Source organism: Ceratotherium simum, chromosome 33, assembly GCF_057802395.1.
Source record: "Ceratotherium simum simum isolate JZ-2026a chromosome 33, ASM5780239v1, whole genome shotgun sequence".
Taxonomy (NCBI): Eukaryota; Metazoa; Chordata; class Mammalia; order Perissodactyla; family Rhinocerotidae; genus Ceratotherium; species Ceratotherium simum.
This window is the reverse complement of record NC_141932.1, coordinates 9,943,465-9,955,443: the sequence shown is the minus strand read 5'-3', so window position 1 is coordinate 9,955,443 and position 11,979 is coordinate 9,943,465. Positions and strand designations below refer to the sequence as shown.

The 11,979-nt window shown below is 47.9% G+C and overlaps 1 protein-coding gene across 1 annotated transcript in view; it reads right to left on the bottom strand.

Moving 5' to 3' along the window:
- Positions 1-1,413: 1,413 nt before the first annotated feature.
- Positions 1,414-11,979, bottom strand: part of LOC101388781 (sialic acid-binding Ig-like lectin 8) — a 38,704-nt gene continuing 28,138 nt past the window's right edge. Inside the window, exon 6 of the mRNA XM_087422353.1 lies at positions 1,414-1,681. Within this exon, the coding sequence (XP_087278479.1) occupies positions 1,414-1,681 (268 nt within the window). The remainder of the gene's footprint in view (positions 1,682-11,979) is intronic.

The following is an 11,979-nucleotide window of genomic DNA, read 5'->3' as shown; positions in this document are numbered from 1 at the left end:
TCATAGTCATGTATCCAGGAAATAAACAGTTATATGATGTTCCTAAAAATTCTGTTTCTTTGTGTGAATAGATATTCCTGCTGTGTTTGCTATGCTGTGCTGCACCTCCATGTCTGCTGCAGACCTCCACACCAACTAATGCCTCTGTAGGACAACCTTTGACCCTACACTGTTAGACCAACTGCTCTACACCAGTGGGACCTATAACCTGGACTATAAATGGCCGAGAAATTTGGTCTCAGAAACATCAAGCAATCTCTCGGTACAAGCCTATATCTGATCAGTCACACAAAACTAGTTATAATTTCTCTATTACCCTGCCTTCTGTTACCCTCCGTGATGGGGGCTGGTCTGGACTTCTGCAAGCTAGTTTGTTAGGCCTAAGTGTTACCTTATCTAATGTTATCTTTGATGCTGTACATGATTTGCAAGATCAAGTTAATAACATTTCATATTCTAAGGGGTTATTTGATTGGTTGTCTTGGGGTTTGGGTCCTTTATTGCGAGATAGTTTTATAATTATTGTAGTCATTGGATTTTTGGATTCTTGGATGTGCCTTATGTACTTGTGTACGAAGTTCATTGTCTGTGCGTATGGTGTCTTATGGTTAATGGAGACGGCCACGGCCAAATATGTCTTGACATGAGTACAGCCATGTTTGGCCGCTCCATTGACCTGCAGCCACCAGCACAAAAAGAAATACAAAGCTGCTTTCTGTGTGGTGGAAAATGGCCTTTTCCCGGGAACTGGCCTTTCTCCCATGGAGAGAGTTGCAAGTTGTAACATTTCAAGACTCTTGGAGCATTGTAGCCCAGAATGGACTGGCCATCTGTGCCGGGCTGAGACGATAACCAAGGAGAACAATGCACGTACACAACTACTGGGCTGGGATGTTAGCCAAGGGGCTCAGTGCACGTACTCCACTGATAACTATTTTGTGCATGGGAACACTAGATGCTTGCTCTGTAAACTCTGTAACTGCTTATATAAACTACTGGAAACTGAGTCTTGGTGAGAGTTCCACCTGTGGAAGGGACACCTTGCCCAGGACGTGTGATCCTTGCCCAGCCGCATCGATTGACAGGGCTCTCCTGGCAGTGGGGCGTGGATATTGTGAGTAATTGATTTGATGTGAAGTAATTGATTTGATATGAAGTAATTGATTTGATGTGTTCTCTTTTCAGTCAACCTGGTGTTTCTCTTTCCGGTTGATTTGTGTCATTTCTCTTCAGCCGATGTGGATGTTTTCCCTTTCCAGTCGGGCTGATGTTTTTCCCTCTTAATATTTGACCTATTCGGATCTGTTTGCAGACTATTGCTTTTACTATCCTCTATATAATAAAATATACATTCAGTCCATTTGTTTGGAGTGGAAAGTGTCTTTTACATCTCTGATCGAATCCCCAAACCTCTCATAACAGGCACTCACTCTGCAGGGCCAGGCTCAGAGAGAGGCGCTGGGAGCCCAGAGGGTTCTGAGCTTGGCAGGTGAATTCTCCTTCATCTCCGACGTGTACTCGAGGCAGCTCCAGCACCCCAGGGTTCGAGAGCTCTGAGGGGCTGAGGGTCAGTCTCCCCCAGGCCCAGCTGAGCCTGGCAGGTGGGTTGCTGTCAAGAGCACAGACCAGGAGCAAGGACTGGCTGTCCAGGACTGAAAGAGATGAGCCATCATCCAGGACTCTGGGTGCTGGAGAAAAAGAGACAGAGGGTCAGAGAGACATCGAGATCCAGAGAAAGAGGAGGGATACAGGTGGAGACCAGCTGAGAGGGACCAACTCAGACACACAGACAGAAACTGAAAGAGACCCAGACTCTAGGAGAGGGACTCAGAGACAGGGAGTGAGTAGGGGCTAGATCACTCCTCAGGCGCCATCTTTCTCTGCACTCAGTGATGTAGATTCATCTCTGTCCTGATGGGCTGTCTGGCTGGACTCAGGCCCCAGGAGGCACAGAGGGAGGGTCCTGGGCTTTATAAGATGTCATACAAGTTGTCAGCCCTGCCCTGGATCCCTCGTCCCCTTCGCTCAGAACCCAGATTGACCCTGAAAACCCTTTTCCTTCATTTCTGCTTTCACTTGGCACCAGTTTACTGATTTAACGAGGTGTCTGTGAGGGGGCTCACTCTTAGAAACTCACAGTCTGTGGGGAGCGGGGACCCAGGAACAGGTGCTCACACCACATGACACACGTGATGGTGATGACACTGGGCTGCAGGGGCTCTGAGGAGAGCAATGAAAATGAGACTGGCAGAGCCAAGAGGGCTTCCTGGAGGAGGCAGCATGTGAAGTCCAGTGTGAGGGGTAAGAAGAGGCAGTAAGATGATGCTGAGTGGTGGAAGGGAATTGCAGGAAGGAGGAACAGAGAGTGCAAAGAGGACCAAGGCCTGCACATGTCCAGGGAAAAGTGAATAGACCTGCAGGGTTGGAAGGAAAGGGGATGACGATGGGGGTGGCCCTTCAGAGACGAGGCCACAGGAGGAAAAGCGGGGAGTTGTTTTTATAAGCAGAACCAATAGAGCAGAGATTGCTAAATGTGACCACAGACATAAATAGATCCCTAAGCGTTGTAACAGTAACCAACCAGCAAGAAAAAGGTAATGGCATACTGAGTAAAGTGCTCACAACTCCTATGACGGAACAACAGGTAATTCCTCTCACTTGAAAAAAGTTTCCAAGCTTGAGTAATTAAAAGTCAAGTCATGCAGTAGAAGATGAGCAGAGACTATGAAGAGACGGTTCACAGAATAAAAGAAACACAAATGACTCTTCATCAGATAAAATCACGCGCACCATCATGTATAACAAGAGAAATGTCAATTAAAACTACAGAGATTCCAGTGTTCACCTGATATGGTCAAAGACCTAAAAGTCTTATTTCTCCCTCCGGTTTGGTGAGGGTGGGAGAACTTCACCCATGGCTGGAGGGGATGTCAGCTTGTCCACCCTCGATGGAGAATAATTTAGCCATATTTCTCAAAAATAAAGGACAAGGAGAAAAGGAACCCCTGTGCACTGGTGGCGGAAAGGTAAGTTGGTGCAGCCACTGTGGGAAATGGTATGGAGCTTCCTCAAAAAATTAAAAATATAAATACCACATGGTCCAGCTATTCCACTTTTGGGTGTATATTGGAAGAAAATGAAAACACTAATTCAAAAAGATATATGCATCCCATGTTCACTGCAGCATTAGCCACAATAGCCAAGACTTGGAAACAACCTAAATGCGCATTGACAGATGAATGGATAAAGGAGAAGTGCTATATACATTGTGGAATGGAATACTACTCAGCCATAAAAAACAATGCAGTCTTGTCATGTGTGACAGCATGGATGAAACTTGAGGGCATTATGCTAAGTGAAATAAGTCAGACAGAGAAAGATAAATACTGAATGATCTCATTGATATGTGAAAACTAAAAAAGAAATAAAAGAGGAAGCTCATGGATACAGAGAACAGATTGGTGGTTTCCAGAGGCAGGGGGTAGGGTGTACAAGCTTCCAGTTATAAAATAAATAAGTCTTGGGGATGTAATGTACAGCATAGTGATTATAGTTAACAATACTGTATCGCATATTTGAAAGTTGCTAAGAGAGTAGATGTTAAAAGTTCTCGTCACGAGGATAAAAAATTCTGTAGCTATGTACAGTGATGGATGTTAACTAGACTAATTGTGGTGATAAATTCACAATGTATGCAAATGAATCATGACGTTCTACACTTGAAACTACTATACGTCAGGTATCAATTATACCTCAATAAAAAAATTGAAAGAACACAGGACCCAGCTCTTTAACATTTAGGAATTTATCCCAAAGAAACACACACACACACACACACACACACACAACAAAGGAGACACGAGATTGTTCATTGCAGTGTTTCCATTAGTAGAATAAAGTGAATGTCTTGGTTTTCCACTAGGAGAAGATGTGTACAGAATAAGAATCCATCCAGGCGACGGAATCTTGCACAGTCACGGAGAAGAATGAGGATAGTCTGTACTACTGATGTCACAGGACTCCTGAGACTCTTTAGGTGAACAAGCCAAGGCTTGGAGCAGCCTATGGACACTGGTCACTTCACAGGAGGGGACAGGGCATCTGAGGACAGACTCTGCAGTGCATTTTGAATTTTTGGCCATGTGAATATATGACCTGTTCAAAAGTACTTAAATAAGCAATTGTTAGGGAAAATAAAAAGACGAGGCTGGAGGAGTTGTCAGGGGACAGGCTATAAGGGACCTTGAAAGGAAGGCTCTGATGTGAATGTTGTCCTGTTCTCCTTATGGAGCCAAGGGTGGTGGAGAAGTCGGAGATGAGTGAGGGGCCGCTGGGGACAGCTGCTCACAGTGGCCATGGGGGCTGAGGATGAGAGGGAACACTGGGTTCACCCACAAGGGGGTCTTTGGTCATTGAAGTGAGTCCAGGGTGAGGCAGGGACCCAGCCCCACCCTGAGCTGAAAGAGGACCTACTCCCTACAGCCCAGGAGGGATCGCCTCCTACCTGTGCTGTTTCCTTGAATGAGAGTTACAGTCAAGTTCTGTGGAGAGTCTGGGACGGAAAGACATGAATCTTTATCAGCGGTGAGGGCTGGGTGGACATGGGTCCTTGTCCCCAGAAACTGCATAAATGTGGGAATGGTGGAGGTGGGCATCCGCCTAAGTCCCTCCCAGCCTAGAGTCTGAGGCCCAACACCCAGTATCAGAGACCCTGACAACTCCGTCCCCACTGCCCTCAGCACTCCATCAGGGACCAAGGTGTCCTGGCCCAGCAGTCACAGGACATGTTGAGGTGGATGGTTCTCATTGTGGACACTCCAGCCCCAGGAAAGGTCACCTGACAGGTGAGGTTGATGCCATGGTCCTGGAGCCATGGGGTGAGGGTGAGCACTGAGGAGAGGTGGGTCCTGGGGCCCAGGGAGGTGAGGGCATGTGATGTCCAGGAGAAAATGGGGGGCGTGCCCCACTCACAGGCCCAGGGCACAGAGAAGTTCATGTTCCTGTGGTTGCCAGACTCCAGGGTCCCCGGGATAAGGATGAGGGGTATGTGGGTCAGGGCTGGTGAGGTGAGGAGACATGGGGATCAGGACGGACAGTCCTAGGTGTGGCCCTGAGAGAAACCTCAAGCTTTGCTTCAGCTGCTCCCTCTGAGCCCTGACACACTGACTCTCCAACCCTCTCCCAGGAATGGGGTCCCATCCCAGCCCTGCCCCAGGACCCACATGTCCTTCCCTGTGAGCCCCGTGTCCTGGAGCCCACTCTTTACCCGTAACATGCACAGAGAAAAAGTTAGATTTATAATTCCATTTTGTTCTTCCTCTCTCCACCCAAAAAAAGTATGAACCATTGGCTCTCCTCCTGGTGTCTCTGATGTCCAGAGAGCAGTCATTGGTCCGGGGGTCTCCCAGGAGGTAGAATCGGCCCTGGGTCTCCTCCTGCACTTTATGATCTGGGTTGTTTGTGGCCACAGGAGCAACCTGCTGTGGATTTTCCCCTTCCCGGAACCAGTATCCATGAGCTGGGGTAGAGTCATTCCAGCCATACCGTGGGTAGACGACAGTGCAGGGCACTCAGACACACAGGCCCCCCTGCGCCATCACTGACTCCTGTACTTGCAGCCTGAACATTCCACTCTGTGCCAGGGACCCTGCAGTAAAAGGAGGATCAGCAGCAGCTCCTGCCCCATCTGCCCCCTCTCCCCTCAGCCCACTCACCTGCCCACAGCAGGGGCGGCAGCAGTGGCAGCATGTCTGAAATGGAAAGTTCTGGGCGTTTGTCCCGTGTCTCAAAAGAGAAGGAGAAGGCAAGTGGGAGGGGAGTTGCCGGAAGACACATGGGAAGCTGCAGAGGAACACGTGACCTTGGTCATTCACAGATGAGGGACTGCAGACCAGAGCTCGCCCCCTCTCTACACACCCCACTGCTCAGAGACCCTGAGTCCACCCCAGAGAGGAGCAGACAAGGAGCAGACCCCATGTTCTGTGCCCGTCTCAAAGTTTCCCTCCAGCACTGGAGCCTGGACCAGGACCTCTGAGGACATCTGAGGAGTGGGACATGGTGAGTCTCTAAGGGCCTCCCCTCTGGGGTGCTTTTCTGAGCCCTGTTGTCTACACCAGGGAGCTGGTCATCTCCTGCTGACCCAGGAGGGTCACAGACTCATCTAGACCTCCAATGGATGGTCCTGCTGGTTATAGGTTTCTTTAGGGTCTGTGTTGAGTGTCTGGGGCAGAGGAAATGAAGGGGAACCTAGGTGTGGTGAGGGCAGCAGCCAACCATTCATTCATTCATTCTCCAAACACTTAGTCAGCATTCATGTGTTGGGGAGGTGGAGACACGAAGGGAGATGACCCACCTGGTCCATGCCCATGAGATGTTCCCACGCAGTGGAGTCACTTCCTCCCCAAACACTCAGTGTTGTTGAGCTTTAGAGCTGCAGTCACTGATGAATTTGCTGTGTGTCCTGGAAGAACACATGGCATTGTCTAAAATATAATTATGGGATTTTTTTTGACATCTGGTCAAAATAAAACCCCCCCAAACCAAATAACAACTCTTTTCAAGAGTACAACTTGAAACTCTATTCCGTGAAACAAGAACTTCCCAATTCCCTCCACCTCCCAGCCCCCAGCAATCACTGTCCCATTTTCTGTCTCTAGGAATTTGACTAATTTAGATGCTTCATATAGGGGAATCATATAGTATTTGCCTTTTTTGTGACTGGTTTATTGCACTTACCACAATGTCCTCAAGCTTCACCTACGAGGCAGCACATCTTAGAATTCTTTCCTTTTTAATGCTGAATAACATTATGGCAGGTGTACATTACATTGTGTTTATCCATCCATCCACTGAGGGATGCTTGGGTTGCTTCCACCTTTTGGCTATTGTGAACATTGGTGCTGTGAGTATGGGTGTGCAAATATCTCTGAGTCCCTGCTCTCGATTCTTTTGGATAAATGCCTAGAAGTGGAATTTCTGGGTCATACAGTAATTCTATTTTTAACTTTTTGAGGAACCACCACTCTCTTATCTTCCTTCACTTGTTTTTTTTTTTCCCTCCCTCATCTGTTGTCGTCATCTTACACTGACTGTACATGTTAACATCTCCAGTCTGGACCTCTCTCCTGCTCTCTAGACATTCATATCCAGCTCTCTAGCTGACGTCCCCAGTTGGCTATCAAGTGGCTTCTCTGAATGGTCAACACCCTTCAAAATCCTACTCTCTGTCATCCTCTATGGAACACAGCTGCATCCTTCCAGTTGCTCAGAGGAAAGACTTCGGCACCATCCTTGCTCCTCTTTTTCCCCCTCTTACCACATCCATCAGAAATTTCAGTCAGCTTGACTTTCAAAATGTTTCTCAAATATATCCTCCCCACCTACACAATGTCCTGGTCCACGGTGCCACCCATGGTTGTACATTCTTCTAGCTGCTCTATGTGGGACGCTGCTTCAGCATGGCTTGATGAGCCGTGAATAGGTCTGCACCCAGGATCTGAACCAGCAAACCCCCAGTCACCAAATTGGAGAGTGCGAACTTAAACCGCTGCGCCACTGGGCTGGCCCCTGAAAAGCGGGTGTTTGTTTTTATAAACTCAAAGTGGGAAAAGCAGAAGCCACAGAGAACAGATTGATAAATGTGACCACAGACATAAATAGATCCCTAATCATTGTAACAATTACTTAGAAAATAATCCATAACTATGTGTGGTGGCGGACGTTAACTAGACTAATTGCGGTGATCATTTCACAATATACACAAACATCGAATTATTTTGTCATACACGGGAAACTAACTATGTTATATGTGAATTATACCTCAATAAAAAAATAGAAGGAGCACATGAAACAGCTCTTTGGCTTTTAGGAATTTATCCCAAAGGCATACACACAAACACACACACACACACATACACACAAGTGAGAAAGTAGATACAAGATTATTCATTGCAGTGTTTCTATTAGCAGAATAAAATTAATACAATGATTTTTCCATTAGTAGATTATGCATATAAAATCAGAATCCGTTAAGGCTATAGAATACTGCACAGTCACAGAGCAGAATGAGAACAGTCTGTACTACTGACATCAAATGACTCCTGAGATCCTTTAGGTGAACAAATCAGAGCTCAGAGCAGCCTATGGACACTGGTGACTTCCCAGGAGGGGACTGGGCATCTGAGGACAGACTCTGCTGTGCACTGTGAACTTTCGACCATGTGACTATATTACCTGTTCAAAAGTACTTAAATAAACAATTATTAGGGAAAATAAAAAGACAAGGCTGGAGGAGTCGTCAGAAGATGGGTGATAAGGGGCCTTGAGAGGTGGGCTCTGCCCTGTGAATGTTGTTCTGTTCTCCTTGTGGAGCTGAGGGGGCATGGAAGAGTCTGAGGGGAGTGAGGGACCAAAGGGGACAGCTGCTCACAGAGGCCATGGGGGCTGAGGATGGGAGGGTCTACTGGTTTCACCCACAAGGGTTCTCTGGTCACTGGGGTGAGTCCAGGGTGAGGCAGGGAACCGGCTCTGCCCTGAATTGGAAGAGGCCCTGCTCTCTAAAGCCCAGGAGGGGTCTCCTTCCTACCTGCACTGTTTCCTTGGAAGACAGTTACGGTCCAGTTCTGTGGAGAGTCTGGGACAGAAAGACAAAGTGGACCTGCATCTGTGGTGAGGGCTGGGTGGACGTGGGCCTCTGTCTCCAGGAGCTGCATAAATGTGGGAAGGATGCAGGTGGGCATCCTCCTGACCCCACTCCCAGCCCTATTTCTGAGGTCCAGCAACAATATCTAAGACCCTGACACCAACATCCCCACTGTCCTCAGGACCCTATCGGGTACCCTGGTGTCCTGGCAGCACTCACAGGACACATTGAGGTTGATGGTATTTGTCCTGATCACTCCAGCCCCAGGAAGGTCACTCGACAGGTGAGGTTTGTGCCATGGTCCTGGGGCTGTGGGTTGAGGGTGAGCACTAAAGAGAAGCGGGTCCTGGGGCCCAGGGTGGTGAGAGCTGATGTCATCCAGAAGACAGGGGTGTGACCCACTCATAGGCCCAGGACACAGAGCAGGTCAAGTTCCTGTGGTGGCCAGACTGAGGTGAGGGTCCCTGGGCTGAGGATGTCAGACATGCAGGTCAGGGCTGGTGAGGAGAGAGGGAGACATGGGGATCAAGAGAGGTGGTCTGAAGTACGGGCCTGAGAGAAGCCTCAGGCTTTGGTCCAGCTCCTCCCTCTGATCCCCAACACACTGTACCCTTAACTCTGTCCCAGGAGCGGAGTCCCATCCTAGTCCTGCCCTGGGGCCCCCATAGCCTTGACCTGTGGCCGTTTCTGGAGTCTACTCCTTACCCATAGCACACACAGAGAAGGTTAAATTTGTAATTCTGTTTTTTACTTCCTCTCTCCACTCAAAAAAAGTACTTTCTGTTGTCCTTCCTCCTGGTGTCTGTGATGTCCAGGGAGCAGTCATAGGTCCGGGGGTCCCCGAGGAGGAAGAACTGGCCCTGGGTCTCCTCCTGCACTTTTAGATCAGGGTTGTTTGTGGCCACAGGAGCATCCTGGTCAGGACTGGCCCCTTCCCAGAACCAGTAGCCTTGAGCAGGAGTAGAGTCATTCCAGCCATCCTTGGGGTAGGAGAAGGAGCAGGGCACCTGCACACACAGACCCTCCTGCACCATCACTGACTCCCACACTTGCAGCTGGTAACCCTTGTTATTTGTCCAGGGGTCCCTCTGGCCCTCGGCCTCCTCCCTCCAACAGAGCAGGGCCAGCAGCAGCAGCTGCATGTCTGGGGTTGGCAGTCATAGGTTACTCAAGAAAGTCTGTTTCTCATGGCTCATCTCTCAGGAACTGAAAGTTGCAAGATTTAGAAGAGGCTTCAACAGGAAGAAGAGGGTGAGGTCAGAACAGTGACCTTCACCAGTGGAGGAACTTCACACCCAGACCTGTTGGGGCCGGGACAGCCCATGGAGTCAGCCATCCCCCACCCACCCTAGCTGGAGGAGGGACTCAGGGTCACGAAATATGAGGGAGGCTGACTGACCTCCCTCCCTCAGCATCCACATGGTAGGCCTCCCCTCTCTGCTCTTGAGGTCACACACCAGCCCCAGATGCTGCCCCGAGAGTCACTGTCCAGTGGGGAGGCAAGAAGTGTCCCAGCCCCTGGAGCTCCCTGTTACAGAGGCTGCGATGGGGCTGTACAGGCAGGGTGGCGTGTCTCTCTCCCTGGGTTGGAGGCTGAGTCTCAGAAGGACTGGGAAGAGGGGACACTCAGGTGATGGAGGCCAGGATTCTGTGTGTTAACACAAGCCTAGAATGTCGAGGGGAGTCTGGCTTGCAGGATGCCTGAGAAACTGAGGCTGTGATTCTCTGTACAGTGGAGTTTGGAAAGGAAGAAAGTGCAGAAGGGAAGGGGCAGATTTTGAAAGGGATAAAAACTTCCCCCTTTGTAGCAGCTGTTTGGGCACCAGGACAAATTTGTTTTTTTAAAAAATTATTTCATTGAGGCTTATAACATTTTGAAAATTTCAGGTGCACATTATTATATATGAATTTCTATATAGGCTGCATCATGTTCACCACCAATAGTCTAGTTTTTTATCTATTACCGTATATATGTGCCCCTTTACCCCTTTCACCCTCCCACCACCCCCTTCCCCTGTGGTAACCACTAATCTGTTCTCCTTATCCATATATTTGTTTATCTTCCATATATCAATGAAATCATACAGTGTTTGTCTTTCTCCGTCTGACTTATTTCGCTTAGCATAGTACCCTCAACTTCCATCCATGTTTCACAAATGGCAAGATTTCATCCTTTTTTATATCTGAGTAGTATTCTACTGTGTATATATACCACATCTTCTTTATGCATTCGTCCCTTGATGGGCACCTAGATTGCTTCCAAGTCTCAGCTATTGTGAATAATGCCGCAATGAAGATAGGGGTGCGTATATCTTTACACATTCGTGTTTCCATGTTCTTTGGATAAATACCCAGCAGTGGAATAACTGGATCATGGTAGTTCTCTTCTTAATTTTTTTGAGGAATCTCCATACTGTTTTCCATAGTGGCTGCACCAGTTTGCACTCCCACCAGCAGTGTATGAGAGTTCCCTTCTCTCCACATCCTCTCCAACACTTGTCATTTCTTGTCTTGTTAATTTATAGCCATTCTGACAGGGGTGAGGCGATATCTCATTGTAGTTTTAACTTGCATTTCCCTAATACTTAGTGATATTGAACATCTTTTCATGTGTCTGTTGGCCATCTGTATATCTTCTTTGGAAAAATGTCTGTGCAGATCTTTTGCCCATTTTTTAATTGGGTTGTTAGTTTTTTTGTTGTTGAGATGTATGAGTTCTTTATATCTTTTGGCTATTAACCCCTTATCAGATATGTGGTTTGAAAATATCCTCTCCCAATTTTTAGGTTGTCTTTTTGTTTTGTCGATGGTTTCCTTTGATGTGCAGAAGCTTTTTAGCTTGATGTCGTACCATTTGTTTATTTTTTCTATTGTTTCTCTTCCCTGGTCAGACATGGTACTTGAAAATTTGCTGCTAAGACTGATGTCGAAGAGGGTACTGCCTGTGTTTTCTTCTGGAACTTTTATGGTTTCAGGTCTTACATTCAAGTCTTTAATCCACTTTGAGTTAATTTTTGTTTATGGTGTGAGATAATGATCTGTCATTCTTTGCATGTGGCAGTCCAGTTTTCCTAACACCGATCATTGAAGAGATTTTTTTTCTCCATTGTGTGTTCTTGGCTCCCTTGTGGAAACTTAAGTGTCCAGGGCCAGCCCGGTGGCGCAAGCAGTTAAGTGCGTGTGATCTGCTGCTGCAGCCTGGGGTTCGCCGGTTTGGATCCCGGGCACACACCGACGCACTGCTTGGCAAGCCATGCTGTGGCGGCGTCCCATATAAAGTGAAGGAAGATGGGCATGGATGTTAGTCCAGGGCCAGTCTTCCTCAGCAAAAAAAAAAA